The following is a 12,283-nucleotide window of genomic DNA, read 5'->3' as shown; positions in this document are numbered from 1 at the left end:
TTTTTGCTAAATTGGACATGTCTCAAGCATATCAACAGTTCCCTGTTGATAACCAAACAGCGGAACTTCAGACCATCGTCACTCACAGGGGTGCCTTCCGATGCAAGCGTCTCCAATTTGGCGTAAGTGTTGCCCCGGGCATTTTTCAATCCCTCATGGAGCGGATTTTACAGGGCCTCCCTGGTGTAGTACCCTACTTGACGACATCTTGGTCTCGGCCAGGGACAGACCCCAACTCTTCCAGAGAGTGCGAGCAGTGTTAGAGAGGTTCAGACAGCATGGCCTCAAGTTAAAAAAAGAAAAATGCGCCATTGCCACTAGACAGGTGGACTTTCTGGGTTATAAAATTGATGCCTCTGGCATTCGCCCCCTGGAGTCCAAGGTCAGGGCGATCCACGAAGCTCCCACACCAACCTCCAAAACGGAGCTACAAGCTTTCTTGGGACTCCTAAACTTTTATGCATCCTTCTTGCCCCATAAAGCCTCAGTAGCCGAACCCCTACACAGATTACTAGACAAAAAGTCACCGTGGCACTGGGGGCACAAAGAAGACCAGGCGTTTAACGCCGTCAAATCACTACTTACGTCAGAGGCAGTGCTCATCCAATTCGACCCCAACCTTCCTTTAGTACTGGCAGCAGACGCATCCCCTTTTGGAATTGGGGCGGTCCTTAGTCACCGACTCGCCAATGGCGCCGAGGCCCCCATCGCCTTTTTCTCCAGGACGCTCTCGGCCACGGAGCGAAATTACAGCCAAATAGACAAGGAAGCCCTAGCAGCTGTTGCAGCCGTGAAAAAGTTTCACGAATTCCTTTTGGCCACTTCTTGAACTGGTCACCGACCATAAACCCCTCCTGGGCCTACTGGCCGGCGACAAACAGACACCTCAAGTCCTCTCCCCTCGGATGACACGGTGGACGCTTTTTCTAGCGGCCTACTCATACAAACTTATCCACCACCCGGGCAAAACTCTATCCCACGCTGACGCTCTCAGTCGCTGCCCCTTACCCGCTCCGGCTGAAGACCCAGCTCCTGTCAATGCCATTTTTGAAATCACCCAGTTGGACCTGCCCATCACCGCCCTTGACATCGCCGCCAAAACCAAGGCAGACCAAACGCTCGCCCAGGTGCTTGACTGGGTGAGGAGGGGGTGGCCGGGAGGCAATGTTGATAACAAATTCGCACCCTTTAAGACTCGCATGCAGGAGCTGTCCAGTTTGCAGGGTTGTCTACTGTGGGGCACTCGAGTGATCATTCCGACCTCGCTGCGTACCCGAGTCCTGGAGGCGTTGCACGAGGGACACCCCGGCATTGTGAGAATGAAGGCGTTGGCACGCAGCTACGTATGGTGGCCGGGTCTAGACGAGGACATTGTCAATTGGGTAAGTTCCTGCAGCATTTGCCAGGAATCCCGTCCTGCTCCCCCCATCGCCACCCCTACCAGATGGGAGAGCGCCAGCGCCCCTTGGTCTAGAATCCATATCGATCTGGCCGGCCCCGTGCATGGAAAGATGTTCCTAGTGGTCGTGGACGCTTATTCCAAGTGGATAGACGTGGCGCAGCTATCCACGACAACCACACTAGCAATCACCAACGTGTTAACGCGCCTGTTCGTTACCCATGGACTACCCGACTCCTTGGTCTCCGATAATGGCCCACAGTTCGCATCAGTAGAATTCAGCCGTTTTGCAGCCAACCTAGGCATTCGCCACATTTTAACAGCCCCATTCCACCCTGCGAGTAATGGGTTGGCTGAAAGGGCCGTCAGGACCACCAAAGAGGCCCTCGCTAGGTTTGGCAGAGATGACTGGCACCACAAACTCTCACGGTTCCTGATGAGCCAGCACTCAACCCCCTGTGCAGTCACCAATAAGTCCCCAGCGGAACTTCTGATGGGCCGACGCCTGAGGACTGTATTGGATAGACTGCACCCACAATACTGCCCTGATTCTCCCCTCGCTTCCACTTCGGGGGTTAGACATTTTATGTTACAGGAGCCGATATTCGCCAGGAATTTCGCTGGGGACCCACTTTGGATTCCGGGCGAAGTCATCGCCGTCACCGGGCCGAGATCATATAGAGTCAGGCTGGAGGACGGTCGCGTCTGGAGGAGACACATAGACCAACTCAGAAGGCGCCTCAGCAACCTCGCAAACAAGGATCCAGAGTCTCCAGTCGAATGGGAACCGTCCCATCCGCCACCCAGCCACATCGCACCCAGTGACCAGTCTGCGCCAGCGGTCGTTCCGGTCAGCCCAAACCCGGACAACAGCGCCCAGAGAGTTGATCAACCGGATCCAACCCACGAGAGTTTGACTCCAGAAACCAACCCGGTGGTTTCCGAGGATGCCCAGTCCAGAGAGAGTGTTGGTGACGCTATGCCAGCTCAACCGTCACAGACTGATGCCGAACAGTCAGACAATGTTCCCGAGTTGCGCCGCTCCGGCGCCAACACAAACCCCCATCTACCTCAAGGACTATGCGTGTTCGCATCTGGGGGAAGGGGTGTTATGTCCTGAGGACTCAAGGAGTTCTCACTCAGGTCCACTCACTTGTGTGGGCGTTATTTCCCCCATTCCCATTGGTCAGTTCTCCCCAGCAGCCAGCTATAAAAGCAGGCTGCGGGGTCCAACTGGCTGCTGATTGCTGCAAGCCAGTTCCAGGCTTGGCAAGCACGGTCAGCCCTTTATTTGTAAATAAAGTACTGTTGCACTCATGCTCTGGTTCAGCCTCTCATTGCTCAAACTTAACAGCCACTGTATCACAAATATTCACACTATTCACAATATATATTCTATCAGCATGATCTACCTGACAAAAGAAGTGTACGTTTCAGCATGTACATAAACACCAAGGGTTCCATTCCTGTCTTTTACAATTGCAGTACAGCTCTTACTGTTATGCTAAGTACTGCACTGTTTCAAAGGTAGGCCCCCTCCTATCCTATATAGATTTGTAAAAGGAAGAACTTTTTGTTGTTGTGCAACACAGAGAAATACAGAACATCTCAAATATTTTTATTATTCAGAATGCAACAATCATCAGCTTGCTAAGCAAACAGGTTATTACATCAGTAGCTGCTCAGCTTCTCCCTGCAGAGCATATCTTCAGCCGGGGAGCTGTCCTGCTGGTTTGATGGCTGCATCACACATAGCTTGCAATAATATGTTCAACAACCTTTGCTATTTAAATTCTATGGAACGAATGGAAGGTTTGGCTTTCTGTAACTTCATTGTATACATTAGGAAAGCTGGAGGATATAAGTTGGAAAAAGATGAAATGCCGCCTCCCCTGGTAGCGTTAAAGGCTGGATAGAAAAATTACAGTAGTTTCTACTATAGCTCCTGAGACATACAAAGGCAGAAGTTTGGCCGTTCCTTTTTGATAGCATTGGCAATAAGAAAGCACAGTATCTGCTATTCTAGCAACCTCTGAAGTCTCATAGTTTCTTCTCAGTAAGTCCTTTGTTCACTCTTTGGTGGTCAAATTTGTCTGATCACTGCCTCAAGCACTTTACTCCAGCATCTTCAGCATGTCCACAGTTTGTTTTTCCCCAGCTGGAAAAGCTACATTGGAGAAGACTGTCCTCTGTTCCCTTACAGGCCACATCATCCATCCAAATCCGTCCTTTCCCTGGGAGAAGAATTGAATAGACTCATTAGGTCACAACACAACAGTTAATGAGCTTCCATTTTTGCATCATATTGCAATAGCTAGGAGAACATTCCCCCTTTGCAACACCTAGATCTGTGTTTCCCAACCTTGGCAACTTTAAGGCATGTGGACTTCAATTCTCCCAATTCTCCAGCCAGCCATCAACTTTCTATTCATTCTGTTGGGGAAATCAGACATTTTATCATCTATCTTTCTACAGTGTCCATCTACATACGGTGTTTATCTACAGAATTGATCTATCTATCTGACTGGGCATTCAAAGTTAGAGCAATCTAGGGTGTTTCATGATTGGGCAGCTACTTTTATATTTAACTTGGATAGTTTATTTTATTCTGGTTTTAATTTTAAAACCTTTTGTAAATTGCCTAGACTAGAGTTATACTGAGCGGTATAAAAATATTATCCTTTCTCTCATTTGTTCTTTCATATATTTTATTCCTTTTAAGAATAATCTGCCAAATTCACATTTTGTTTTTACTAAGATAGGGAAGGATTAGACTAAATTATCAGTCTTGATTATACCCATATGAAATGCAGCATTCTTTGCTAATGATTCGGACAATATCAGTCAGTTTGGCATATTTTGGTCAATCTGCCATAAACATAACCAAACTAAATTTGACCCCAATCATGTTTACACCATTCTATGCAAGCCATGTATCTAATGTAGAGATTTACAAGTGAACATACTGTTCTATCTATCCCACCAGCTTAGGGATACAAGTAATGTAATGACCTATACTCAGGTCTGTAAATAAGATCAGTTAGATCAACCAAATAAACCCAATGATATCATTTGGAAGCATTTTTAAGGCTGCCATCATGTAAACAACAACCTCCTAATCAACTGAGTAGATAGATAGTTATCACTTTGGAGGAAACTTAATGGGGACATGAAAGGATCCCCCAATTAGATATTCCCTGGGCAATATTTCAATGAAGAAGTGCTGAGGTATTCCAAACATGAATGTAGTAATAGTAGTAGCAGTAGTAATAGTAGTAGTAACAGATAACAGATCAAAATCAAAACGACCTTTATTACTTGATTATTTACTTAAGAGCTAATAACAAAGCCAAAGGAAAACAAAGCTTGAGATGGAATCCCATAGACAATATAGTGAAACCATGTCAAAACTTAAAGGCAGATCTTCTTGTTCCACGTGTAGATCAAAGATCTACACATGGAAAAATGATCAAAGATCTACACATGGAGCAAGAAGATCTGCTTTTAAGTTTTGACATGGTTTCACTATTCACTCAAGTCCCGATAAAAGAGACCCTTGAAATCATCAAAAATAAATACCAACCAGCTAAACACCTCATGGAACTAACAGAACACTGCTTAACCAACACATATTTCATATACAAAGGACAAAGATACAAACAAATTGAAGGAGCCCCTATGGGATCACCACTGTTACCCGTCATTGCAAACCTGTTCATGGAAGAATTCGAATCCAGAGCCCTGGCCAATGCCATCCACAAACCCAAACTATGGTTAAGATACATCGATGGCACATTCGTGATTTGGCCCCATGGAAAAGAAAACCTAAACAATTTCCTAACACACCTAAACAGCACACACCCCAAAATCAAGTTCACCATGGAAACAGAAACAAACAAACAACTACCATTCCTAGATGTACTAATCTACAAAAAAACAGATGGCACACTAGGACACACTGTATACCAGAAGAAAAGACACACTAACCGCTACCTCAACGCCCAATCCCACCACCACCCAGCATAGATAAACTCCGTGGCTAAAACACTAATTACTAGAACCAAACGCCTGGCAGACAAGACACACATAAAGACTGAACTATGCACCCTGACTAAAGTACTGACAGCCAATGGCTTCCACAAAAGCAAAATCACTGGCTTGATCCACCAAAACACACTGAGACATAATAGAGACCCAGAAGACCTAAACAGACCTATGGAACAGCTGTCCTGCCCTACATAAGAGGCATTACAGACAAAATCAGCAAGATACTACACAGGCATCACATCAAGTCTGCCTTCAAAACAGACAGAAAAATAGCAGCCATCCTTAGAAACCCCAAAGATAAAATTGACCTGGAAAACCAAGGCATATACGAAGTCCCCTGTGCATCATGCCCTGCCACATACATTGGACAGACCAATAGAAGAATAAGTACCTGCCTAGATGAACACAAAAATGCAGTAAAAAAGCTGGAACACGCTTCCTCACTAGTCCAACACATGGAAGCCACAGGTCATAGCATCAACTTCAATGGCACCAAAACCCTAGCCACTATAGAAAACCACAGCCACAGAATTATCAGAGAAGCCATAGAGATTGAAAAAAAACCTAAAAGCATGAATAGAAGAGATGATTCCACCAGACTGTCAATCATTTTTGAAGCCTGCACTCACAAACAAAAAAATCTCCACACCACTAGCCAGGCAAACACCTGGGCACAAACAGACCCCCCCCCCGATATCTCCAGCTCAAACACACCCCAACCAGGCACCCAGATGAAACCTAGCTTCCTAACAAATGATAGCCGTCCATTTACCCAGAGCCAAGCTGCACAAAAGGCCTCCAATAAAGGAACACAATGTTGCCAAGCAATCAAGACACAAAAAGAGCCACTAAACAGACAGAAGATATTAGAAACACCAATCAAGCAGAACACAGCAAACTCCAAGACCAATAAACACAGACCTAGATTCCCAACCAATCAGGATGAAGAAAAAACTATTCTGGCACAGCAATAGGCTGTCCCACATTTAAAACTGAAACAACTGTGGGGGCTTGACTCACAGACGGACACAATCAGAAGTCTGATGATGGCAGATGAGATTCTGCCGAAACGTTGCTACAACTTTAAAAGCACAACTACAATGACGTGGGAAAATACCCAAACAAAGCTAAATGCCATATATATATATATTTTCTGAGGTTTTCGCGGGTATTTGTATGTGGATCTTTGGTTATTCAGGTTTTCTCCCGTGTAAAATTGGAAGTCTCATTCGTCTTCTTCAGGCTTGTGTCTTCAGCTTTGTGCTTCTCAGAGTAATGTGAGCTTGCAGCTACTTCTTCCTTTTAACTGCTAGTGGGGATGTGACTTGATTGGGTGGGGGCTTGGCTGTGTTCTGATTGGCTGGGTGTGTGTTCTCATTGGTTGGGGGTTTGGCTGTGTTCTGATTGGTTGGGGGTTTGGCTGTGTTCTGATTGGCTGGGGGTGTGTTCTGTTTAGGTGGGGGCTTGGTTGTGCTCAGGTTAGTCTTAGTTGCCAGGGGATTTGAGCTGGTGAGCTGTGATCCTGTTGTTTGGCTTCGCATTCGTGGTCATGCCACATCTTCATAGTGGGCGTTCATTCGCTTCATGTATGGGTCGGAGAGGTTTGAAGTAGGTAGTGATGCAGCTGCGGTACGGCTTCTGGTCCGTGATCATGTCTCATCATCTGTGTGGGTGTGAGTCTGCTTTCTACATGGAAGTGTGGTGGTAGCATCTTGTGTGGCCCTTGTGGATGTGGGTCTGGTGTCATTCTTCATGTTAGGTACTTGTTTGTTAATGAGGGCGGGTTTCCAAATGGCTGGTAGGCAGGAGGTATCAGGATGCTTCAATAGCGGCCTTCAGCTCTTCTGCATTGTTTGGTCTCATGTCTCTCATTTTTCTCTTGGCAATGCCCCATAGATTTTCTATGGGGTTCAGGTCAGGCGAGTTTGCTGGCCAATCAAGCACAGTAATCCCACAGTCATTGAACCAGGTTTTGGTGCTTTTGGCAGTGTGGGCAGGTGCCAAGTCCTGCTGGAAAATGAAGTCAGCATCCCCATAAAAGCTCGTCTGCGGAAGGAAGCATGAAGTGCTCCAAAATCTCCTGGAAGACGAAGCACAGTGGACCAACACCAGCAGATAACATGGCTCCCCAAATCAACACAGACTATGGAAACTTCACATTGGACTTCAAGCATCTTGCAGTGTGTGCCTTTCTAGTCTTCCTCCAGACTCTGGGTCCTTGGTTTCCAAATGAGATGCAAAAGTTGCTCTCATCAGAAAAGAGGACTTTGGACCACTGAGCAACAGACCAGTTCTGTTTTTCTTTAGCCCAGGTAAGACACTTCTGACGTTATTTGTTGTTCAGGAGCGGCTTGACAAGAGGAATATGACATTTGAAGCCCATGTCCAGGATGATCTGTCTGTGTGTGATGGCTCTTGATGCACTGACTCCAGCCTCAGTCCACTCCTTGTGAAAGTCTTCAACAATTTTGAATGGCCTTTTCCTGACAATCCTCTCCAGGCTGCGGTCATCCCTGCTGCTTGTGCACCCTTTTCTTCCACCCTTTTCCCTTCCACATAACTTTCTATTAATATGCTTTGATACAGCATTTTGGGAATATCCAACTTCTTTTGCAATTATCTTTTGAGGCTTTCCCTCCTTATGGAGGGTGTCAATGATGGTTTTCTGCACAACTGTCAGGTCAGCAGTCTTTCCCATGATTGTGATTCCTACTGAACCAGACTGAGAGACCATTTAAAGGCTCAGGAACCCTTTGCAGGTGTTATGGCTTAATTAGCTGATTAGAGTGGGACACTTTGAGCCTAGAATATTGAATCTTTTCGCAATATTCTAATTTTCTGAGATTGTGGATTTGGGGTCTTCATGAGCTGTAAGCCATAATCATCTCTATTATGACACATCACAGCTTGAACTATTTTGCTTTGCATGTAATGAATCTATCTCATATATTAGGTTCATCTTTTAAATTGCATTACTGAAATAAATGAACTTTTGCACGATATTCTAATTTTTTGAGTTTCACCTGTATATAATTAAATATGTCTCGCAATCTGTCTCGGAATTCTAAAAATTAAAATGGGTACCTTCAATAACCATTTCTAAAAATAAATAAATGTGAGCTTTTCTGGGATAATTTTAAGCAAAATGTTCCTTTGTTTCACCAACTGGTTTCCAGCAGATCCTTCATGTCCAAACTGTTCTGGCTTCAGGCCACATGTGGCTTGTGCCATTTTGCTGCATAAATAGGACCAAGGCCAAACCACAGGAGATGTTCAGAGATCTGTTGCAGGGATGCTAAAAGTTGTCCCCGAATGTCCCTCAAGGTTTGGCACAGGACTGCCAGGATAGCCTAACAGAAAGATCTTATCCCAGGCCAATGCCAGTTTCTCCAATTCCCTGGAAGACATGAGTCAGGATTCTCCCTTTTCCAGCCTCTGACTCACTAGCTATAAAGGAGATTCTACACACAGTTCAGGGCTCTGCAAAAAGCTCTCTGGGGAAAGTGGATAACAGGAATAAAATACCAGCCAGAAAAAACACAGTTTGGCTTTGGTGGGTCCAAAGGGAACAATTTTTCAAGCCTCAAAAGAGGGTAGAGCTGAAAAGATTATATGTAACAACCACAGGAACACCCAGCAAAGTTTGGAACTACAGCTGGACCAGGCACAATTATTTATCCAGCATGTATCATGCTAGATTTCAAAGGCTCCCAGATATGATGGATTGCCATTGGTAATAAAAGCCATGATTACTACAGAGGATTAATGGGGCTCTTTGTTTTGAATGGTCAGTTGAGGAGATGTTTCAGGACTGTCAAATTACAGCCAGTGTGCTTTCGAATGAGAGATGGGCAGGGTGAGGAGATTCAAGGAGAAAGCAAATGAAGTTCCTTAATATACCCCATCAGGAGGAGTCTGGGAGCAGCTTTTCAAACTAACACGTTTTGTTCAAAGGCATATGTTTCATGAACTACAGTTCCCTTCATCAGAAGAACAGTTGCACTGATACAGAATCTCAGCCAGGATGAGGTGTTGGTTTAACCACTTCATGCATCCAATGAAGTGAAGTACAGTTCATAAAAATGTATGCCTGTTAATTAAATATCTTACACTGAAAAGCCGCTCAAAGATTCCTCCTGATTTTAGGCAACCATAGAGCAACATGGCTCCCCTCCCGTGAGGTCTTTGTTCCTGGTGAGTATAGGCTGGAAGCTCCTGCAGGAAACAAAAATCTAGAGAAAACCGATATGCAACTGGACCTAAATAATTAAATTCCTAAACCTACAATGCCATGGGAGTATTGGAACAAGCAAGGAAAAAGTTGGTAGAGAATATTAGTTAGTCATGGGGGTGGTTCTTTTTTCCTTTGAAGCACTGTTAGCTCAGTATTTATATAATTTTATCCTATTCCCTGTTTATTTATTTTGCTCAGATGGCTAACTCAGGCAAGCAATTTTATATAACATTAACTTCAAACTATCCTTTTAGTAAAATGAAAACCATTTCCTTGATCATTCCTGCTTTGGGTTTATAAGCTGTATCTGCAGAATTTAGAACTATCTGGATAGTTAACCCTGGAGCCATTAAGTTAAAACAGGGGTCTTCAAACTTGACAGCTTTAAGACTTGTGGACTTCAACACCCAAAATTCCTCCTCCAGTCATGTTAGCTCAGGAATTCTTGGAGTTGAGGTCCACAAGTTTTAAAATTGCCAAGTTTGAAGACTCTTGAGTGAAAACTTTATCCCTGGGAAAGAGGGATTTCCTTCTCTGCCTGTCCAGATTCCAGGCATCTCCTCATCCAAAAATAGACTGCATGTCAGATTCCAAAAAGCAAGAAAGACCTGTTGAGATTCTTCTAAGCAGGCATTTTTACTGTTCCTCACCTACAGGCAGACATCTGGCCAAAACTAAAGCAGACTTCTTGCACCATAAAACATACACTCTAGTATATGTTGGGGAGGAGCCATCTTCACCCTCTTTTTCTCACACAAACTATCTAACCTGTATTGCCTCTTGCTCCTCTGGAATGCACTCCCATGCTCCTGGGAATCTGAACAACATTCCATCACACAGGGCCACTACAACCTGCTTGGGTGGGGCCCTTTTATCTGGAGGAACTATACCCAGACCCCCAGCACGCAGACAGAGGGGGAATGAGAGGGTTGGTAAGATTGTATGCTATCAATAAAGAACACTTTGCCCCCCTTATTTCATGCCACAGTTCCAGATAGCGAAGCTCAACTTGTACAACACTCTCCTTGTTCTGCAAAATAAAAAAATGTTGACTGTATTGAAATACACTCTGCAAATAGAAATGTTGGTAGCAGTGGTGGGATTCAATTTTTTTTACTACCGGTTCTGTGGGAGTGGCTTGGTGGGCATTACAGGGGAAGGATACTATAAAATCTCCATTCCCTCCCCACCTCACTAACCTGCTTTCCAGCTCAGTTATCCTGTGCAGGGCAACAAAAGAAGACCCAGCCGATCAGCTGGGACTTGGGAGGCAAAGAATAGATGGGGGAGTGAAAGGTGGTATTTGCCGGTTCTCTGAATTACTCAAAATTTCCACTACCAGTTCTCCAGAACTGATCAGAACCTGCTGAATACTCCAGTTGGTAGGTTTAGAATAAAGAATTTTGCCACACAATGCCTGACTGCTCTGAGAGATACACCTTGCACTTTACTGTACATGGATTCCTTATATATATAAAGACATTGGTGTTCTGGTATACCAGTTGGTGTTCAAATCAATAGTTTGATATTTTCAATTGCTATGAGAAAGTAATGTGGTAGCTGCTTTCACCTATTTCTCTTTGCCTGACATGCCATCAGAAGAGAAATATCCCATGTAAAAAGAGTGAAGCAGTGCCATTTTGTGTAACCCATGGAATTCTAATCCAACCATTTGCAAAGTTTATGGACTGGGAAGTTGGGTAATACAAGGAAACGTTCTGCCAGTTTCCTCTTCTAGTCCAAGTGTCCAGGAAAAAATAGGAAATCTATCCACCAGAATTCTGTACGTTTGGGAAACATCTCTTCCAAAATAGCTGGAGGACAGCCAGTACTTCCCTCTGTATCCCTTTTCTGTTCTAAATTGCCTGAAAGGTCAACAGATGTTTCTGGACCAACCTCTGCAGCATGAGATGCTAGAATTAGCCTTCAGTTCAAGAAAGTGGTTGCTGTATAATTGTTGCTAGTTTGTGCTAGAGTAAATTAGCATAGCCCTCAGGAAGGAATCAAGATTATGTAAAAATGCATTAATCATGTTTACTAGTAACAGCTAATAACAACTTTCTTGTAATCTTAATATTCCATCCCTAGTAGAGTAAACAAGGGGAGTGCACTTCTTAGGCTTTTTAGCACTAAAACTGGGCACTCTATGTTGACATTTAGATTATCTATCCATCCATCCATCCATTTCTTTCCTGATTATCAATAACCTATTTAATTTTTATGACTTGCATAATCCATTGAACTATAAATCAGTTAAAGAGGTTGAGTTTAAACAATAGGCCAAACCATACAAAACCTAAGCAAAGTCAAAATGAACCAAGCTTAGCAGGTCATGAAAATATACATATACCAGCTCTTTCTCTGGCATGATTAAGCATGTTTTGTGAACATAGCCATGCGGGAAAGTGATTTGCTTTCCTATGCAAGCACACATACTGCTTCAAAACCGTAAAATGGCTAGAGATGGATCACATCCCTAAACCTACAAGCCAGTCACGTTTGCAAATAAGAATTACAGATTACAGATAATCAGAGTTGGAAGGGACGTTATAGGTCATCTAGTCCAATCCCCCGCCCAAGCGGGAGACCCGACACCATTTCTG

At 44.2% G+C, this 12,283-nt stretch overlaps 1 protein-coding gene across 1 annotated transcript in view; it reads right to left on the bottom strand.

Moving 5' to 3' along the window:
• Window positions 1-2,996: 2,996 nt before the first annotated feature.
• The window catches only part of SCARA5 (scavenger receptor class A member 5), a 116,574-nt gene continuing 107,287 nt past the window's right edge, over window positions 2,997-12,283 (bottom strand). The window contains exon 9 of the mRNA XM_026715948.2: window positions 2,997-3,633. Within this exon, the coding sequence (XP_026571733.1) occupies window positions 3,497-3,633 (137 nt within the window). The 3' untranslated portion in view covers window positions 2,997-3,496. The remainder of the gene's footprint in view (window positions 3,634-12,283) is intronic.

This window comes from Pseudonaja textilis, chromosome 1, assembly GCF_049901715.1.
Source record: "Pseudonaja textilis isolate UNSWEBS1 chromosome 1, rPseTex1.2, whole genome shotgun sequence".
Taxonomy (NCBI): Eukaryota; Metazoa; Chordata; class Lepidosauria; order Squamata; family Elapidae; genus Pseudonaja; species Pseudonaja textilis.
Note: the sequence above shows the minus strand (reverse complement) of the source record. Positions and strands in the feature narration are given on the sequence as shown.